This window comes from Erinaceus europaeus, chromosome 16 (assembly GCF_950295315.1).
Source record: "Erinaceus europaeus chromosome 16, mEriEur2.1, whole genome shotgun sequence".
NCBI classification, from domain to species: domain Eukaryota; kingdom Metazoa; phylum Chordata; class Mammalia; order Eulipotyphla; family Erinaceidae; genus Erinaceus; species Erinaceus europaeus.
Genome location: NC_080177.1, coordinates 20732818 through 20753894, shown reverse-complemented (window position 1 = coordinate 20753894; position 21077 = coordinate 20732818). Strand labels below are relative to the sequence as shown.

At 44.6% G+C, this 21077-nt stretch overlaps 1 protein-coding gene and 1 long non-coding RNA gene across 7 annotated transcripts in view; one reads left to right on the top strand and one right to left on the bottom strand.

Annotated features, from left to right (window-relative positions):
- Positions 1–11853, bottom strand: part of UBE2Q2 (ubiquitin conjugating enzyme E2 Q2) — a 44928-nt gene extending 33075 nt beyond the window's left edge. For 4 of the 6 annotated variants that reach the window (XR_009545280.1, XM_060174686.1, XM_060174688.1 and 1 more), the window contains exons 1-2: positions 11296–11629; positions 3035–3133 (exon numbers count right to left, since the gene is read on the bottom strand). Coding sequence is in view for 5 of the 6 variants with exons in the window: in XM_060174686.1 (XP_060030669.1) it covers positions 3035–3133; positions 11296–11490 (294 nt within the window). In the remaining variant the exon portion in view is untranslated. Of the gene's footprint in view, positions 1–3034; positions 3134–11295 lie in introns of all 6 variants that reach the window. The other 2 variants (XM_060174687.1, XM_060174685.1) reach the window with 2 other exon arrangements.
- LOC132533414 (uncharacterized) overlaps positions 1–21077 on the top strand; it is a 106270-nt gene that overhangs the window by 41933 nt on the left and 43260 nt on the right. The window lies entirely within an intron of this gene.

The window sequence follows — 21077 nt, the reverse complement described above, 5'->3', positions numbered from 1 at the left end:
CTGGATCTATGAGACACACAAATACATAAATGTGCACTTGGAAGTCAGGAGAGGATTTCAGCAAGAGCTGCAGATTTACAACTCCCTGATTTAAGTAATATGAACAGAAGACATAACTTAGAGAAAACACAAAATGAGAAGAGGCAGGTCAAGGAAGATGTGCTAAGGAGACCAGGGCAGAGTAAGGAAATAGGAGATAAAATTAAGAGACAGTAAGTAGTCCGATGGAAGTTCTCATTAGATTACCAGTTCCCAGAGAATTGTGACATGCCAGCACAGAAATCAATTAAAAAAAAAAAAAAATCTCCTGCATTTAAGTATCAGCTTCATGTATCTCTACCCAGGGTGAAGAGGGACATATAAGTAAGCCAATATACAGAGGGTTTTTTGTTTGTTTGTTTTACAATACTGTACATGAAAGGAGTCAGATTGTAGACAATATTCTGTTTCTTGTTTTTACACTTACTATGTCTTGGAAAACTGTATGTGGTGTAGGCTCATTGAATGCACAGGTTACAATGTGCAAGGACCTGAGTTTGAGCCCCCAGTCCCCACCTGTAGGGAGATAACTTTACAAATGGTGAAGCAGTGTTGCAGGTGTCTGTCTCTCTCCCTATCTATCACCCTTCCTCTCATGTCTGGCTATCTCTATCCAATAAATAAAGATAATTTTAAAAAAGGAACACTGTATATGTTCTTGTTGAAAGATTGGCTGAATTCTTTTTTAAAAAAAAAATATTTATTTATTCCCTTTTGTTGCTCTTGTTGTTATATTGTTGTAGTTATTATTGATGTCGTCGTTGTTGGATAGGACAGAGAGAAATGGGGAGAGGAGAAGACAGAGAGGGGGAGAGAAAGACAGACACCTGCTGACCTGCTTTACCGCCTGTGAAGCGACTCCCCTGCAGGTGGGGAGCCGGGGGCTCCTCGAACCGGGATTCTGACGCCGGTCCCTGTGCCACCTGCGCTTAACCCACTGTGCCACCAGCCGACTCCCGGCTGAATTCTTTTAATAATAAAATCCTATCATAAAACAGCTGTTTATTGTTCAACATCAAATAGTAAATGTTGAATGAAGGACTGTTTCAACAAGAAAATAATCAACAGTAACAAAATGCTGCAGTGTGGTTAATTTTAAGACTCAAAATGAGTCACTGGATTTTTAATTATAAAAAAATTTCAGTGCAACAATTAAGGCAGAATCTACATTAAAATGGAGTAAATTAAAGATGCAATACAGTTCATTCTGCCAAGAAACTAGGTTATAAGAAAACTGCGAAAGACCAAGTTGATAATGTTTAGGTTTGTTGCATGAGGTCTTGAGTTCGATCCCCAGCAGGACATGTAGCAGAGTGATGTCTGGTTCTTCCTATCCTCCTATATTTCTCATTAATAAAATGGGGGGGGGCACAGAAGGTGGCATACCTGGTTAGGTGCACATATTACAGTGCACGAGAACCCAGGTTCAAGCCCCTGGTCCCCACCTGCAGGGGGAAAGCTTCACAAGTGGTGAAGCAATGCTGCAGGTGTCTCTGTGTCTCTTTCTCTATCTCCCCCTCCCATCTTAATTTCTATTTCTGTCCAATAATAGATAAAAAAAAATTAAATAAATAAAATCAAATCAGAGACAGGTGGCAGCATACATTACAATGCATAAGAATCCAGGTTCAAGCCCCCGACGCCCACCTGCCGGGGGAAAGCTTTGGGAATGGTGAAGCAGTGCTGCAGTATCTGTCTCTCGCCCTCTCTATCTCCCCCTTCCTTCTTGATTTCTATCCAATAAACAAACATAATAAAAAAAATTTAAAAGATCCCACTATTTTTTTTTCCTATTTATTTATGAAAGAGATAGGAGGGAGGGGGAGGGAGAGAAAGAGGGGAGAGGAGAGAGGAAGAGAGAGGAAAGGGAGGGAGGGGGTAGAGAGGGAGGGAGGATAAACCAGACATCACTCTGGTACATGTGCTGTTGGGGATTGAACTCAGGACCTCATGCTTGAGAATCCAGTGCTTTATCCACTGTGCCACTCCCTGACCACAAACCCACTATTTTTTATTACAAAACAAAATAAATAAATATTTTTAAAAAGTGGCCACCAGAAGCAGTGGATTCCTAGTGCCAGCCTGAAGCCCCTATGAAAACCCTGGAAGCAAAAAAAAAAAAAAAAATCAACAACGAGTACCTGGCAATGGCATATCCAGTACAGCACACATATCATAATGTAAAGGACACCTGTTCAAGCCTGCAGCCCCTTCCTGCAGGAGGGGAAGGCTTCAGGAGTGGTCAATTAGTACTGCAGGTGTCTGTCTCTATTCCTCTCACACCCCCTTCCCTCTCAACTTCTCTTTATATCCAAGATAAAAAAAATTGATTAAAAAAAATTCATGATCATTGAAAAATAAAGACATAATTGTTAAAACTGTAAAACAGAAAACTATTTTTTACTTTAAGTTTTTATTTGTATAACTTTAGCTTTTACTGCAGAAGTTTAGACTCTTGACAGAAAAATTCCTTACCACTAGAAATGTGTGTGGTTCTATCATTACTTCTACTCAAATCTACCTTGGTCTTTTTCCTCTTTTTCTTTGTAATATCTTTTTTTATTTATTATTGGATAGAGACAGGAAATGAAAGGGGAGAAGTAGATAGAGCAGGAAAGAGACAGACAGCCCTGCTTCACCACTTGTGAGACTTTCCCTCTGCAGGCGGGGTTCTCACTCTCTGTAATGTGCACACTTAACTAGGTGCACCATCCATCACCTGGCCCCTTTTTTCCCCTTTTCTACTTTCCTACTTGACTACTGTCCCTTGTCAAAACAAAACAAAAACTTGCTTGATTAAATGTTTAGAATACATGAAAAAGAGACAATTTAAATCTTGATCTAAATTAAGATTTCACTTATAAGAAAACAGCAGAATGTAAAAGGGGGGGGAGTATTAATCAGACTTTTATCATATTACAACCCTTAACATTTCTATATAAAATTACCATGTGGGGAGGGGTTGGAAAAGGGGTTTTTTGGTTTATTTTCTCACCGAATTGTTCTTAGTAACTTCTAGATGTTCCAAAACTGTTGTCAGATTCGGGTCATCAGAGTCCACAAACCAAATTGGTGAGGAAGATGGGTAAGATTCCTGTATTTAAAGAGACATCTTTATTAACCACATTTACATACACACTAATACAGATATGCAATTGTCACACTAGTAAGTGATAAGTTAAATATATCAGGGGAAAGAAAAGCAATATATTGAAATCCATGTGCAGAGAAATAAATTTCCTTATGGATTTTTTTTTTCTTAGGAAGTCTTATGGTTGAATCTTGCCTGATTTAATTTTATAAGTCTGGGCCCCATGTACTAGGGAAGAATCTGCAGTGCTATGGTATCTTTATCTCCACCTCACTGTCTTTTTTTATTTTTTTTTCTTCAGGAAAATTGAGAACACCTAAGTTAGAGTATATGTGGGCCAGGAGAGAGGGAGAAAGAAAGCCTGAGAGCCCTTTGCTCAAATGTTGGCAGGCCTACCTCAGCAGAGAGTTCTGTCAAAAAAAAAAAAAAAAGGGAGTCGGGCTGTAGCGCAGCGGGTTAAGCGCAGGTGGCGCAAAGCACAAAGACCGGCATAAGGATCCCGGTTCGAACCCCGGCTCCCCACCTGCAGGGGAGTCGCTTCACAGGCGGTGAAGCAGGTCTGCAGGTGTCTATCTTTCTCTCCTCCTCTCTGTCTTCCCCTCCCTCTCTGTCCTATCCAACAACAACGACAACAATAATAACTACAACAATTAAAAACAACAAGGGCAACAAAAGGGAAAAAATAAATAAAATAAAAATATTAAAAAAAAAAAAAAGTGAGCTGGGGTGATGAGTCCCCACCTGTGAAGCTTCCCTTCTGTAGGTAAGGACTGGGGGCTTGAACTCAGGTCCTCTTTTTTTTTTTTTTTTTTTTTAAGATTTTATTTATATGAGAAAGATAAGAGCAGAAAGAACCAGACATCACTCTAGCACATGTGCTGCCGGGGATCGAACTCGAGACCTCATGACTGAGAGTCCAAAGCTTTACCACTGTGCCACCTCCCGGACTACTGGGTCCTCTTTTTTAACCAGATCTCTGGTTGGTGGTTGCAGCAGTGGGAACTGAACAAGACTTAAGAGCCTCCAGTCTTTTTGCATAACCATTATTTATCTCCCCCACCTAGATAAAGCCTCCTCAAAGGTGTAGATGAGGATTCAAACCTCTAAATCTCCATAAACCACTGGATGGTTTTCTTGGATATTTTAGAAGACAACACAGAACACTGTTGCCACAGCTTTGGAAAAATGGGACCCCTGCTTTACTCTCCTGCAGGGCTTTAAATTTGGCAGTGGACACTTCAATCTCCCCACCCTTTGAATAACTGACATTTATCTAGTACTATCATTTTCTAGGTCTAAAAGTTTAACAAAAGAAAAAAAAAAAACAGGTCACTAAACGATGCACCAGTCACTAGGTGAAAGCATAAGGGGGAGGGCGAACACAGCATTAATGGTTATGCAAAGAGATCTCATGTCTCAGGTTCAATCCCTTGCGCCACCATCAAACAGAGCTGCTCAGTGGCCTGTTAAAAAGAACGGAGACGCACACCGGAAGTTTCTTCTTCATATGCCTGATCCTTTCAAGGGCATGAAAACAGGGGTGAGGGGAGATTAGATAATGAACAGGAATTTGACTTGATACTATAAACTGGCCAACTGAAATCCTCTGGTCTGGAAGTACCACTTAGGTGACTAACGTGACAATTCTGATATTCCAAATGATCCTCTAGTTCAATTTGGAAAGGTAATCTGCCCCCAGGAGAACAAAAAAAAAAAAAAAAAACTTTGCCTCTTTACTCAAGTTTTGTTCACTTATTTCCTTTGTATAACCCTAGCTGGGTCAGGAGTGTTACAGTGTAGAAACGGAAAAAAAAGGAAAAATTAAGAAATTAATAGCACTATCTTATCCCATGAAGTGCTGCTAAGGCATTTTCAAATAATGTGCTATTCAACTTTTTAAAAATGTTAATTAAATATTATTTCAGTCATAAGAGGCACTGCTTTCATATTAACAATGTGAAAGAAGCTCCACATATACTCTCTTGCAGAGCAAAAAGCATGATCAGTAAACACAGAAGTTGGTTAAGGGCCCAGCTTTTTTTTCTCTCCTAGCATATTACTGTGGAAACATTTGATTCACATGTGTCTTCTGGGTCATTGTTTACATTTTTCTGCAAGGAAGTCAGCTTTTTTAAAATTTAATATATATTTTTGAATATTTATTTATTCCCTTTTGTTGTCCTTGTTTTATTGTAGATATTATTGACGTCATTGTTGTTGGATAGGACAGAGAGAACTGTAGAGAGGAGGGGAAGACAAGACACCTGCAGACCTGCTTCACCGCCTGTGAAGCGACTCCCCTGCAGGTGGGGAGCCTGGGGCTCAAACTGGGATCCTTATGCCTGGTCCTTGTGCTTTGCACCACGTGCACTTAACCCCCTGCACTACCTTCAATTTATTTATTATTGGGTAGAATCAGAGGGAAGGGGGAGAAAAATGGTCTAAGGGGCCGTGTGATGGCACAACTGGTTGAGTGCACGCACATGTTGCAATGTGCAAGGACCCGGGTTCGAGACCCTGGTACCCATCTGCAAGGGAAAAGCTTTGCAAGTGGTGAAGCAGTGTGGCAGGTGTCTCTGTCTTTCTGCCCTCTCTATCACCCCTTCTCTCGATTTCTGGCTATCTCTCGCCAATGAATAAATAATATTTATTTTACTAAGTGGAAAATGAAAAGCATAATTACATTCTTCCCTACCACTTCAAAAGACATTCAAGACTATTAGAAAATAAGAAAAAATAATTAAAGCTATAAACCATAAGGACTGTAGAAGGGAAGAAAAGGGAAGTAAGTATCAACAGCAGCTGAATGTGCTCAAAAAGGGATGGTCAAAGCTGGCAAAATAGGTTGGGGTGGGGTGAAAGATGCATTCCACATGGGGGAAAATGCTGAATCACAAGGCTAAAAGCAAAAGGGGACACAAATTCACTAGAGGATTATTCAGAAATTGGCATCGGTGAGGTACCACTTACTTAAATGTGATAGAAACTGCATGTGGATGTTTCTTGGTAAGCAAGGAAAAAATAGGGTCTTGGCTTAAATATGTAAGAGGAAGAGTTATATGATTCAAACTTTTTTTTTTAATCAAACTTTTTAAAGACTTACTACATTTAGGGGCTGAGTGGTGGCACAACTGGTTAAGTACACACATTACAGTGTGCAGGGACCCAGGTTCAAGGCCCCGTCCCCACCTGCTGGGGGGGGCTTCACAAGTGGTAAAGCAGGGCTGCAGGTGTCTATCTCTCTCCCCCTCTCTCCCTCTCCCCTCTCCATTTCTGGCTGTCTCTATCCAATAAAGATAATTTAAAAGCTTTCATAACACTCTCTTGCCTTTAAAAAAAAAAGGAGTTACTACATTTTAGAGATTAACAAAGGGGGTGGGTGGGAGACAGCATAATGATTATGCAAAAAGACTCTCATGCCTGAGACTCCCAGGTCCTAGGTTCAAGCCCCCACACCATCATAAACTAGAACTGAGCAGTGCTCTGGTAAAATAAAAAATAGCAAATTATAGTAACAGTAATCCGGTCCTGGCATTTCAAATTCAACTCCCAATTCTTCCATGTTCTTCCCTCTAAGAAAATGCTACAGACGTGGTCTGGGAGATGGCACAGTAAATAGAGCACTGGACTCTCAAGCATGAAGCCCCAAGTTCAATCCCTGGCAGCACATACACCAGAGTGATATCTAGTTCTTTCTCTCTCCTATATTTCTCATTAATAAATACATTTTTTTTTAAAAAGCCTCTGCTTCCCCACCTACAGGGAAGGAAGCTTCATGAGTGAAGCAGTGCTGCAGGTATCTCTCTCTCCCCCTTCCCTCTTTCTCTGTCACTATCAATAAATGTCTGCATTAACAAAAGTAAATTAAAAAAAAATGTTATAGATATGAACAAGCTGTGCAAACTTTATCAAAACACAAGTCTTTTATCTTCTAGGGAAACAGGCTGATATATTTACAAATGAGGTGATATATCTAAAATCTGCTTCAGGATAACCCAAGGTAGGATATAAAGGAATAAGATTGGCCCCAAATTCAGTTTGGCCTTGGTACATATAGATTCTCCACCAACTTTCTTTTAGCCACCCCCCCCCCCCCCCAGTTTATTAGATAGGCCAGAGAAATTGACAGGGAAGGGGGGATAGAGAAAGACATCTGCCGCGCCCGCCCCACAGGTCAGGAGCTCCTTGTGCATGGTGATGCGTGCACTTAACTGGGTGTACCACTGCCAGGCCCCCCACTAATCTACTTTTGCATATGCTTAATGCTTCTGTTTCTCCGTAAGAGTTAATACACATTTATATACATGGAGTAATGTTAATTATAGTCTCACAGCCCACTGACATCTCAATCTTTGCCAGGTGTCCTAGTGTACTACCTAATCTGGATTATCACTTACTATCTGTGGAGCCGAGGCCTTGCAGTCCCTAACAGGGTTCTCAGTGGAGGCACTGCTGATATCTGCGATGGCATAGTTCTTTGTTGCGCTAGACATTACAAGACACTGGACCGCCCTGTACCCCCTACATGCCAGTACAACACCAGCAGCGGCACCCACAGGGATAACCAAAAGCAGACACTGCCCCCACTGCACAGGACCACTTCTAATCCTGAGTGAGAAACACATTTCCCCAATTTACCTACGTAATTTAGTGGCTCCCCAGTCAAATTAGTCTCTCAACATTCAAACTAGCCCCACCTCTTCCTGGCCATACCCTAGCTTCTATGGGAACAGTCTAGTCACTGGGGTCCAATCAGTCCTGTTGCCTGGTCTTTTTTTTTTTTTTTTTCCTCCCAGAGCACTGATCATCTCTGGCTTCTGGTGGCGCTGCGGACTGAACCTGGGACTTTGAAGGCTCAGGCACGAGTCTCTTTGCATAACCATTATGCTATCTACTCCCCACCACCAGTCAGTTCTGTTAGTATCACTTCATTTTGCAACTTTCTGCTTTCCATTTTTGCCAGGTTTCTCCTTATTAGCCTATTATTCTGGGTTTCTGAAGTCTCATCACAAATAGCTCCTAAGCTTAAACCACATTCTCAGGTCAGCAAAATAGCTCACTTAGTGCTGTTCCTTTGCCATGCTCAGGATGCAGGCTCTACCTGGAAGGAAGCTTTGATATTATACCTCTCTACTTCTTTCTCTGAAAAAGTCGGCCTCCAGTGGAACCTCCAGAGACGAGAACAAATACTCTCTCAAGTTTTCCTATCTTCTTGGATGGCCCCTCCTTCTTCCAAAATTCTGCCAGTTTCTCCACAAAGCCTCTGTGAGCCCTGCCCTGCACCTCAGTCAAAATCAACTGTTTCCTTTGACTTCCACAATACCAGAGCACTTGGTCACACTTTCTTGTAGGACACTCTTTCCCCAAGAGGACTGAGTTCTGAAAGTAAGGCCTGACCTGCCCAGTTTCACACCACCTACAGCTAGAACAAAACACTTACGAGGGTTAATAGTTCTCTCCTCAGTGCACCACTTCAAGCATATTGGGTTGAGCTGGGTTTTGGAAATACACATTTTCTCCTCCAGACATTCGAACAACTATTGTGACGAACAGTCACGATTTTGTGGTCTCTAGAAACTCCCCAGTACCAGGCACACTGCATGCCCTCGAGTACCCTCTAGCTTAACTGAAGGGTCAGATGAAAGACACCTGGTGGGGTCATAATCCTATTTAAAAAGAAATTTTGTTGAGGCCAGGTGATGGTGCACCTGGTTAAGCACTCACATTACAGTGTGCAAGGACCCAGGTTCAAGCCCCTGATCCCCACCTGCAGGGTAAAGCTTCATGAGTGGTGAAGCAGGACTGCAGGTGTGTCTCTCTAGCTCCCCTCCCCCTCTTAATTTGTCTCTATCCAATAATAAAAAATGTTTAAAAAAGAAATTTCGTTTGGGGCCAGCCGGTAGTGCACCTGGTTAAGCGCACACATGACTGTGCAAGAACTCAGGTTCAATCCCCCATCCCTACCTGAAAGGTGGAGGCAAGGCTGCATTTGTCTGTCTCTTTCCCTCTCTATCACCCCTTCCCTTCTAAATTTCTGTCTCTATCCAATACTATATAAATTAAATTTGAGGCATCTTGGTTGGTTTTTTTATTTTTTAAATATTTTATTTATATATACACACACATAGAGAAGTTGAGAGGGAGAGAGTGAGACACCTGCAGCCCTGCTTCACCACTTGTGAAGCTTTCCCCCTGTGCAGGTGGGAACCAGGGGCTTGAACCCAGGTCTTCATGTATTGCAATGTGAGCACTTCACCAGGTATGCCTGGCCAGGTTGTTTTTTTTTTTTTTTTAAGGGGGGGTTCGGGTGGTGGCACACCTGGGTGAGTGCACGTTACAGTGTGGTGCAAGGACCCTGGTTCGAGCCCCTGGTCCCCACCTGCAGGGCAAAATCTTTGCAAGTGGTGAAACAGTGTTGTAGATGTCTCCCTCTCTATCTCCCCTTCCCTATTTCTGGCTATCTCTATCCAATAAATAAATTTAAAAAGGTGTATGGGGAAAAAAAAAAAAAAGGTGTGGGGGGGGTAGGTAGCATAATGGTTATGCAAAGAGATTCTCATGCCTGAGGCTCCAAAATCTTACTCTTTCAATCCTGCACACCATAAACCAGAGCTGAGCAGTGCTCTAGTATAATAAAAAAAAAAGAAAACTTGAGTATCAAAACACTGCTGCATGTGTCTGTCTCTCTTCCCTTCATGCCCTTTCTCACTTAGTTTCTCTACCCTATGAAATTAAATAAATAAGTAAAGTTAAGGACAGGAGCAGACAGCATAATGGTTATGCAGACTCTCATGCCTGAAGCTCCAAAATCCCAGGTTCAATCCTCCCACCACCATAAACCAGAGCTGAGCAGTGCTCTGGTAAATTAAATAAAGTATAAAGTTAAATGGTAAATTAAATAAAGTATAAAGTTAAATGGTATATTAAATAAAAGTTAAAAGATAAATTAATCTCATATATATATATAAGCATATATATATATATATGGAATCCTGAGGACTGGGGAGACAGCATAATGGTTATGTAAGACTTTCATGTATGAGGCTTTGAGGCTCCAGGTTCAATCCCCAGCACCACCATAAAACCAGAGTTGAGCAGTACTCTGGTGTTTCTATCTCAGTAAAATAGAATAAAATAAAATAAAATAAAGCAGAATCCTGGGGCCAGGAAGTGGCACACTTGATTGACATGTTACAGTGCCCAGAGACCTGCTTTCAAGTACGGGTCCCGTCCTGCGGGGAGGGGGAAACACTTCAGGAGTGTAGATGTCTTTCATTCCTTCTCTATCTCCCGCTTCCCTCTTGGTTTTTCTGTCAAAATCCAATAAATACATGATTTTTTTCCCCTCCAAAGAAGTCAAGGTCCCGGGAAGGCAGGACAGCAGTTGGTACGACGGTCTTTACTGCCAGGGAGGCTCGGGAGATTCCCGGTTGACATCCTTTCATTAAGACAACAAAACAAAACTAAACTTCAGCACTTATTTGGGGGTGAACTTTCAGTTTAACCGAAAGTGCGAGCTTTCAAAGTGACTTAAGATGTAGGCTTTTGTGACCGAAGGAGGATCTCCCAGGGCGGCCGCCTTGGGGCACATGGCTCCTCCGCCCGGGTCGCGGGGTTCAGGGTCCCCCCACTGGGGAGTGAGGGGCTACTCGGGGTCCCCCCACCCGCATCGGCTGCCCGACCCGCCTTTCGCCAACTTCGCACCGGCAGGAAGGGAGGGGCTCGGCCAAACGGCCCCGGGGCTGCATCCCCACCTCCCCTCGCTCCCCCGCGTCCGCTCCCCAAGCTACTTTCCCCCCCGACGACAAACTTATCGGGGGGCGGGGGGCCGCCGGCCGCAGAAAGAGGCGTGAACGGCCGTCCCCCGCACCGCCCCGCCCCGCCGGGGCTCCAACAGCAGCCGGAGCAGAGCCGGCGCGCCGCGCCGCGGCCCCCGAGCAAACCGGCTGCGGGCGGCCATGGCCCGTGAGCGGCGAGCCCACCCCGGGGCGCGCACACCGCGGCCGCCGGTCCCCGCAGACACTCGCCGTCCGACCTTCCCGCCGGAGCGCCGCGCAAGGAACCGCCGGCCCGGGGGGGCGCTGGGGCCTCCCGGAGCCGGGCTCCTCTTTGTCCCGGGCCCGGGGCGCCCCTCTCCGCCCCGGGGGCCGCGGCCAGCGCCTCACCGTGATGTTGCAGTGCAGAGTGAGCGGCGGCGGCGGCGGCGAGTGCGGGCGGCCCGGGGACGCCGGCGGCGACGGCAGCAGGAACTGGCAGTGCAGCTCGTCCAGCTTCCAGCTGACGATGCGGAACCGCTCGTGGTTCTTGTCGAAGATGGACGCCAGGAACTTCAGCTCGGCCTTGAGACCTGACACGGACATCTTCCCCTCATCTCCGGCGGGAGGAGTGAGGAAAGGGGAGCCGAGCCCGGAGCCGCCGTCACGGCCGCGACCGCCCCGCGGGGCCAGCCCGGGCTGCGCTCTCGCGGCTCCGCCTCTGCCCGCCGCCGCGGCCCGCGTCCGAGGGCGGCTTGGAAAATGGCGAGGGGGGCGCCGAGGCCTCGGCGGGCGGCTGCGAGGCGGCTGCTGTCTTTGTAACCGACTCCGCCGGCAGGAGGCGGCGGCCCCGCGGCTTAAAAGGGCAACAGCGACACCGCCCCGCTACCGCCTGGGAAAGGGCTGTCCCCACCCCGCCCCCATCCCCGCCCCGCCGCGCCCCGCGCGCCCCCGTTCCGGCGCGTGCACGCGGCCAGCGCGCGCGCCCGCCGGCCGCCCCCCTCCTCGCCGTCACCCAGTCCCCCAGCGCCCGGCCCATCTGTTCCCGCCGACGGCAGGCACGCGGCCAGCTGGCGCCGGGCTCTCGAATGGCCCCGACGAGCCCGAGACCCCCGGCGTCCCGCCCCTCCAACCCCCAGTGTCTGGGGCCAGACACGTGCGCGGCCAACTGCGTCGCCGGCCACGTCGGCGCGGGAGAGTGGCCCCGCCCCGCCCCGCCCGCCGCCACCGCCGCCCACTCACCTGCGCGGGCGGGGCTCGCAGGGAAGCGGTGAGGCGCGAGCCGCAGGCAGCGCCTGCGGACACGGTGCCGCCCACCTGCCTTCCCCTCACCTCTCGCCTGGCTGCGTGCCGCCTCTTCCCCAGCCTGGGCTCCGGCCAGGACCTTCTCCCGGACACTGCGTGCCCCTCTTTGCTCTCGGTCCATCTACCAAAAGGAAGTGATGGTTTGGACCCTCGTTTGCTTGCTGCGCCCTGCTGTCTCCCGTGACTTCTCTCCCCCACCCCCCTTACTCATCTCTGTTCACTCTGACCCCTACAAACTCTTCCCACTCTCCCCCCTCAGCCTTGTTGAAAGCCCAGTTTCCCAGACTCAAGGGTAACCCTCCTCATGGCGTCCTCTTCCTTCCTGCGGAGCAGGATTTGACCTATTTTCTTTCTTTCTTCCTTCCTTTTTTAAGATTTTATTTATTAGTGAGAAAGATAGGAGGATAGAGTACATGTGCTGGCTGGGGCTTGAACTCAGGACCTCATGCTTGAGAGTTCAGTGCTTTATCCATCTCCCAGACCACTGACCTATTTTCATACCGTCTCACAGAGGAGCTTCCTAACTCGGAATATGAAACCCAGTCACCATTAGATAGATTACATGGTCTGTTAACTTTTGGTCAATACTTATTACTGTCTAATATTTTTACTGTTTCAATGCTTTTTTTGTTTGTTTTGTTTTTCTAGAGCACTTAATTCAGCCCTGACTTATGGTGCTGCAGGGAATTGAACGTGAGGCGTTGGAGCCTCAGACATGAGTGTATGTGTATAACCATTATGCTGTCTCTCCCACTCTCTTCAGTCTATGTCCCTGGTCTCTTCCCAGCACAAATGTATCCCCAGGACTTAGAACAAGGCATTTTATATAGTAGACACTCAATATCATTGAATGAATGCCCCTTTCTGGAATTTCCCTCACTTAGAACAATGCCTGGAATATTCTCAGTACTCCAGACAAGAATGAAAAAATACAGGCAACTGCTGAGTGTGTGTATGCTAGATAGGATTCACTTCATGGTGTAGTTGCACAAGGCTGCTAGTATACCAGGAACTCTTGCATGGTTTTATGCTCTGCTTTTGGCGTTTTGATTTTTTTTTTCTTTTACCAGAGCACTGCTCAGCCCTGACTTATGATGGTATGTGGGAATGAACCTGGGAGCTTGTAGCCTCAGGCATGAGAGTCTGTTTGCATAACCATGCTATCTAGCCCCTCATCCTTGCCACCTGGGTTATCGCCAGGGTTCAGTGCCTACAGAACAAATCCACTGTCCCTGGCTGATTTATTATTATTACCTAGGACAGAAATTGAGAGAGGGGAGGGAGAGAGAGAGAGAGGAAGATACCTCCAGATCTGGTTCACTGCTTATGACGTTCTCCTTATCCTCAGGTGGGGGTTGGGGCTTGAACCCAGGTCCTTGTGTGTACTCAATTAGGTGTGTCACCACTTAGCCCCTTGGCATCTTATTTTGTCAACAAGGGACTTTTCCACTTACAACTTTTTTTTCTTTAATTTTTTATTTATGAAAAGGAAACATTGACAAAACCATAGGATAAGAGGGATACAGCTTCGCACCAGATACCAGCCCTGCCTGGTACCTGAATACTTCCCGCTACATGATTATCACAGGCCCCCAGTCTACTGGGCCTTTAGGTAGCAAACTGCAGAACACAAGGAGATTAGGCCCCCTAAATAAGGATTTTATTTATTTATATGTATTTATTTGTTTGTGTGTTTTTACCAAATTCTGGCTTATGGTGGTGCTAAGGATTGAACCTGGGACCCTTGGTGCCTCAGACATGAAAATCTTTGTACATAACTATTATGCTGTCTCTCAGCCCTAACAAGGAACATTTTTTGAGTTTTCATTTTCATCTATTTCTGAGATATGGTACCATCACAGTATTTTTTGTTGTTGTTGTTGTTTGTTTTGCTTTTCAAGGGATCACAAATGTTATCATCTTATTTCCCAGGAAATAAGATGCACTTAAAAATGTATTTCTGGGACCAGGCAATGGTACACCTGGTAGGTGTACAATGGTACACATTACAGCGTGCAAGGGCCTGGGTTCAAGCCCCTCACTTGCAGGGAGAAAACTTCACAAGTGGTGAAGTAGTACTGCAGGTGTCTCTCTCTACCCACCACCCCCCTCAATTTCTATCTCTATCCTAAATAAGTAAATAGTAAAATATTTGAAAATATATTTCTGAAGGACTCAGAACCCTGGCAGCATCAGAGGTAGGTACCACAATCACCCAGGATTAAGTGGAGAAGGAATTCCAGTCCTGGACACTGGGTACTGTATTGGTGTTATTGCTGGGCTAAGCACAGGAGTGGATCACTGTCTTCTTTCCTCTTCACTCCCCAGTATTATTGGATTCCCCAATTGACAAGGCAGTCACAGACAAGAATGTGAAACAAAGGGTAGTGGTCTGTCTAGAATTTGGCATAACTGAGAAACCAAATGACCTGAACAAATTATTTAATCTATTTAAGCTGTATTTTGGTACCTCTAAATTAGTATGAGAAAAACTTCAGATTTTACAAGTGCTTTTGTCAGTTATATCTCAGAAATATATGTACATACATGTAGATATTAATTGTATGCTAGAACTTTAAATACAGCCCTTGATGTCAGAGAAATGCAAATAGAGGCAACAATGAGATACCACTTCACTCCTGTGAGAATGTCATACATCAGAAAAGGTAACAGCAGCAAATGCTGGAGAGGGTGTGGGGTCAAAGGAACCCTCCTGCACTGCTGGTGGGAATGTCACTTGGCCCAACTTCTGTGGAGAACAGTCTGGAGAACTCTCAGAAGGCTAGTAATGGACCTACCCTATGACCCTGCAATTCCTCTCCTGGGGATATATCCTAAGGAACCCAACACATCCATCCAAAAAGATCTGTGTACACATATGTTCTTGGCAGCACAATTTGTAATAGCCAAAACCTGGAAGCAACCCAGGTGTCCAACAACAGATGAGTGGCTGAGCAAGTTGTGGTCTATATACACAATGGAATACTACTCAGCTGTAAAAAATGGTGACTTCACCGTTTTCAGCCAATCTTGGATGGACCTTGAAAAATTCATGTTATGTGAAATAAGTCAGAAACAGAAGGATGAATGTGGGATGATCACACTCTCAGGCAGAAGTTGAAAAACAGTATCAGAAAAGGAGGGTTGGGGCATAGAAATTAGGTAGTAGAAGGCTGAGGGTAGATAGCATAATGGTTATGCAAAGAGACTCTCGTGCCTGAGGCTCCAAAGTCCCAGGTTCAATCCCCCGCACCACCATAAGCCAGAGCTGAGCAGTGCTCTGGTTAAATAAATAAATAAATTAGGTAGTAGATGTGGTGTGCAACTATTCTTGTAATCAAGCAATTTGTAGCCTACTATGAATCATAAATATATATATATATATATCCCTTGAAATCAAGACAGTTGATGTATTACATTTCATAATAGGCAGTCCAGAGTCAAGGCAGCCTCTGGGATTGGTAGATTAGAGCCTCGTAATATTCTCCAGATCCCAGGTCTTTTCTACTGACTTTGTCATGCTGAGAGGAAGGTGACTAGGGTGATATCCAGAGCCAGAAAAGACTGTTTCTTCCATAACTGCTTGTAAGATGTGGGAACCTTTTCCAAGAATCTGCTCAACAGCCTTCCCCTGTTGTGCTGTGGCCCAAAAATGTGCCCCATGCCCACCCCTGAACCAATCACAGGTTCATGGATGAGATCACTCATTGGATTTCCAGTCTTCTAGAGCGGAATGGATCATGGAGCAGTCAACTGCAAAGTCTGAGACAGATAGGTAAAGACAACATCAGCTCACATGGGATAGAAGGCTCAAACTAGGGAGTTCCAAGGTAGTGCAGTGGGTTAAGCTCACGTGGCGCAACAGCATGAGGATCCCGGTTCGAGCCCCCAGCTCCCCACCTGCAGGGGAGTCGCTTCACAGGAGGTGAAGCAGGTCTGCAGGTGTCTATCTTTCTCTCCCCTCTCTGTCTTCCCCTCCTCTCTCCATTTCTCTCTGTTCTGTCCAACAACGACGACATCAATAACAACAACAATGATAACTACAACAATAATAAAAACAAGGGCAACAAAAAGGAAATAAATAAATAAATTTTTTTTTTTTTTAAAAAAAGAAGGCTCAAACTACTGAAATAATACGTGTCTGGGAGTTAACTTGCATCAACGTTCCGTGGTCTTGAGAGATAGCCCAGTGGATAGTGTTGAATTCTCAAGCATGAGATACCAAGTCCAGTCCCTGGAAGTATATGTACCAAAGTGATGTCCGATTCTCTTTCCCTCTTTTTTTTCTCTTTTTAAAAAATATTTATTTTCCCTTTTTTTGCCCTTTTTTTTCTTTGTTGTTGTAGTTATTGTTATTATTGATGTCATCGTTGTTGGATAGGACAGAAATGGAGAGAGGAGGAGAAGACAGAGAGGGGGAGGGAAAGAAAGACACCTGCAGACCTGCATCACCATCTGTGAAGCGACTCCCCTGCAGGTAAGGAGCAGGAGTTCAAACCTGGATCCTTACCCGGCCCTTACACGTTTGTGCTTAACCCGCTGTGATACACCCGACCCCCTTCTCTCCCTCTTCTTATTCCATTCATTAACAAATAAAATCTTTAAAAAATAAAAAGGAGGGGGTAGGTGATGGCACACCTGGTTGAGCGCACATGTTAAAATGCATAAGGACCAGGGTTCAAGCTTCTAGTCCTCACCTACAGGGGGGAAGCTTTGCGAGTGGTGAAGCAGTGCTGCAGGTGTCTCTCTCTCTCTCCCTTTTTATCTCTCCCTCTCAATTTCTGGCTATCTCTATACAATAAATAAAGATAATTTTAAAAAATGTAAATAAAATTAAAAAGGAAAATAGTCTGTTAATAGACAATTATTTAAAAGATAAAGAAAGTGGCAGGGGTAGATAGCATAATAGTTATGGAAAGAAATTCTCATTCCTGAGGCTCCAAAGCCCAGGTTTAGTCCCCACCAACCGCCATAAGCCAGAGTTGATCAGTAGTGCCCTGTTAAAAAAAAGGGGGGGGGAGGGGGGCGTTGGGCAGTAGCATAGCAGGTTAAGCACATGTGGCGCAAAGCACAAGGACCAGTGTAAGGATCCTGGTTTGAGCCCCGGTTCCCCACCTGCAGAGGAATCACTTCACAGGCGGTGAAGCTGGTCTACAGATGTCTATCTTTCTCTCCTCCTCTCTGTCTTCCCCTCCTCTCTCCATTTTTAAAAATCATGATTCTAGCCTTGATGATGGCACACTCCAACTGAGCATGCACTTTTACCAAGCCCAAAGACCAGGGTTCAAATCCCCAGTCCCCACTGTAGTTGTCTCTCTATCTCCCTCTTTCCTCTCAATTTCTCTCTGTCCTGTCAAAAAAAAAAAAAAAAAAAAAGGAGGGGTGAGGGAGAATGACTTCCAGTAGTGGTGGATTTGTTGTGCTGGCACTGAGCCCCAGTGATAACACTGATGGCAATAAGAAAGAAAGATATTGTTAAATGGGAAACTGGGGAATGTTATGCATGTACAAACTATTGTATTTACTGTTGAATGTAAAACATTAATTCCCCAATAAAGAAATAATTAAAAAAAAAAAAAAGAAAGGAGGGGGTGGGAGAGTCCTGTTCAGAGACCTTCTAAGCCCCCGAGGTCAAGAGGAAGACAAAGTTAAAATGTCACTTGAGCCCTGACTGTGGAGACCTGGAAAACTAAACCAAGAACTTTCAATGAGAGTCATTGCTTCTCTGAAGATTTGCCCAGCATTAATGTACAGACTGAATTACAATGTATTTAAAATTGTCAGGCAGTCCCCAAGAAAAGAATGAAAACCTGGAGTGGTCCAGGAGGTGGCGCAGTGAATAAAGCACTGAACTCTCAAGCATGAGGTCCTGAGTTCAATCCCCAGCAACACGTGTACCACACTGATGTCTGGCTCTCTGTTTCTTTCTCCTCCTCCCCTTCTTAAGGAATGAATAAAATCTTTAAAAGAAAGAAAAAAAACTCAGATTCTAGACCTGGCCTGCTACTAATTCAATGACACAACTCACATCAACTCTGAGGCCCTCTAGGTACAAATAATAATCTTTTACATCAATCAATGTCAATAGTAAGAACGGAAGGAGGAATAGCAATGGGAATAGAAGGGACTATACTTCCAGGAGGTGGCTCAGAGGATAAAGTATTGGACTTTCAAGCATGAGGTCCTGAGTTCAATACCCAGCAGCATATGTTCCACCATAGTGATGTCTGATTCTTTCCTCCTATTTTTTTCTCATTAATAAATAAAATCCTAAAAAGAAATAGAAAGGACCACACTGAAGCTAGAGATATTTAAGAGTTAGCAGTGGTATATCACAGGGATAGTGGAGGGAGAAAGAGAAGTACTGTTTTGTTTAAACTAATTCTGGGACCAGCAAAATAGCTCACCTGGGTAGTATGCCTGCTTTATGTAATGTGTGACCTCAGTCCAAGCCTGGTCCCCACTGCATTGAGGGAAGCTTTGATGTTTTTTCCTCTCTCTGTCTCTGTCTGTATCTGAAAAAGTCAGCCCAGAGTAGTGAAGCACCAGTGATGACAGAAATTATAAGTAAACTAACAGCCCAAGAAATAGCCTAGAAGGTAGAACATGAGACTTGAAAGCATAAAGTCTTGAGTTCTCTCCCAAGCGTCAAATGTGCCAGAGTGCTACTCTACTTCATGTATTTATTTGTTTATTTATTTATTTATTGGAAAGTAAGAAGAGAGAGAGAAAGAACCAGGCATCACTCCGGTACATGTGCTGCCGGGGATTGAACTCAGGATCTCATGCTTGAGAGTCTAATGCTTAATCCACTAGGCCACCTCTCTTTCTTATTAATAACTAACCTGTAAAAATAAATGACTAGGGCTTGGGAGACATCATAATGATTATCCAAGTCTTTCATGCCTGAGGCTCAGAGAACTCAGGTTCAATCCCCAGCATATATTTATCTCTATCGTGTGCGTGTGTGTGTGCGTGTGCATGTGTGTGTGTGTGTGTGTGTGTGTGTTTAAAAATAAAAATTTGGGTGGTGATCTAGGAGATGGCTCAGTGGATAAAGCACTGAACTGTCAAGTATGAGGTCCTGAGTTCAAGCCCCAACAGCACATATTCCGGGCTGATATCTGGTTCTTTCCCTCTCCTCCTGTCTTTCTCATTAATAAACAAAATATTTAAAAAAATAAAAATAAAAAAATAATAAAAATTTGGGCCAGGGGTAGATAACATAATGATTATGCAAATAGACTCATGCCTGAAGCTACAAGGTCCCAGGTTCAATCCCCTGCATCACCCATAAGGCAGAGCTGAGGAGTGCTCTGGTAAATAAGTAAATAATAAAATACTTTTTAAAATAAACTGAAATTTCTAGTGCAGCTTGAGAGGAAGTGATGCTCTTGATACAGCCAGAGAAAGGTGTGGATTTGAGGTACTGAACCTGCAGTCTGTAAGGGAAGGCAGAGGAAGGGGCATGTGATTGGTCAGTCACACTGGAGTGCTACTGGAAGCCACAGAGCTGGCTGTGACCGTGAGTCAAGGGCGAGGCAAGATGAGACAAGCCTAGGTATCACCCTCCACCTGTGGCTTGGTGAGAAGGGATTTATCAAATAAATTAGAAGAGGGTCCTGTCTCATATTATTTATAGACAAAACCCAAAAAAGATCAGGACTAAATAAAAAGGTCAAAAGAAGGCTGTGACTCTGGAGGTGACACAAGCATGATGTACTGAATTTGAACCCTGGCATCTTATTTATTTATTTATTTAATAGAGACAGAGAGAAATCCAGAGGGGAGATAGAAAGGGAGAGAGGAAGAGAGAGACAACTGCAGCCCTGCTTCACCACTCGTGAAGCGTTCAGGTGGGGGCAGGGAGTTTGAACCTGGATCCTTGTGCATTGTAATGTGCACTCAGCCGGGTGCACCACAGCCTGGCCCCACTTCTCTCTCTCTCTCTCTCTTACAATCACTCTCTTTTTTAAAATTATCTTTATTTATTGGATAGAGATAGTCAGAAATCAAGAAGGAAGTGGGTGATAGAGAGGGAGACAGAGACCTACAGCATTGCTTCACCACTTACTTGCAAAGCTTTCCCCATGCAGGTGGGGACTAGGGGCTTGAACCTGAGTCCTTGTGCACTGTAATATGTGTGCTTAACCAGCTGTGACACCATCCAATTTCCCCATTTCTCTCTCTCTCTCCTCTCCCCCTCACTCTGATAATCAGGAAATAAATTAAAAAGAAAGAAAAGATTGGGATGGGGAGATAGTATGATTATTCAAAAGACTCTCATGCCCAAAGTTATGAAGTCCCAGGTTCAATCCCCAGCACCACCATAAACTAGAGTTGAGCAATGCTTTAGTCTCTTTCTGCATCTTTCATTAAAATGAAAAACAAAGTAAATATAATAAAGAAAAAATTTAAAGCGTGAGTCTCACCCCTAGCATCCCATGTCCCATCTTTAATTAATTAGTCCTTAAAAAAAAAAAAGGTGGGAGTGGGAGTAGGCAGCATAATTGTTATTCATGCCTGAGGCTCCAAAGTCCCAGATTCAATCCCCTGCAACACCATAAACTAGAGTTGGATGGTGCTCTGGTAAAAAAAAAAAAAAGTTGGGTGGGGGTATAGCATAATGGTTATGCAAAGAGACATTCATGCCTGAGGCTCTCAAGTCCCAAATTCAATCCCCCACACCCACATAAACCAGAGCTAAGCAGTGCTCTGGTTAAAAAAAAAAAAAAGTTGGGTAGTGGTATACAGCATAATAGTTATACAAAGAGACTCTTATGCCTGAGGCTTTGAACTCTCAAATTCAATCCTCCAGCACCACCATAAACCAGAGCTAAGCAATGCTCTGGTAAAAAAAAGAAAAACAAAAATCAGTGGTCTGGGAA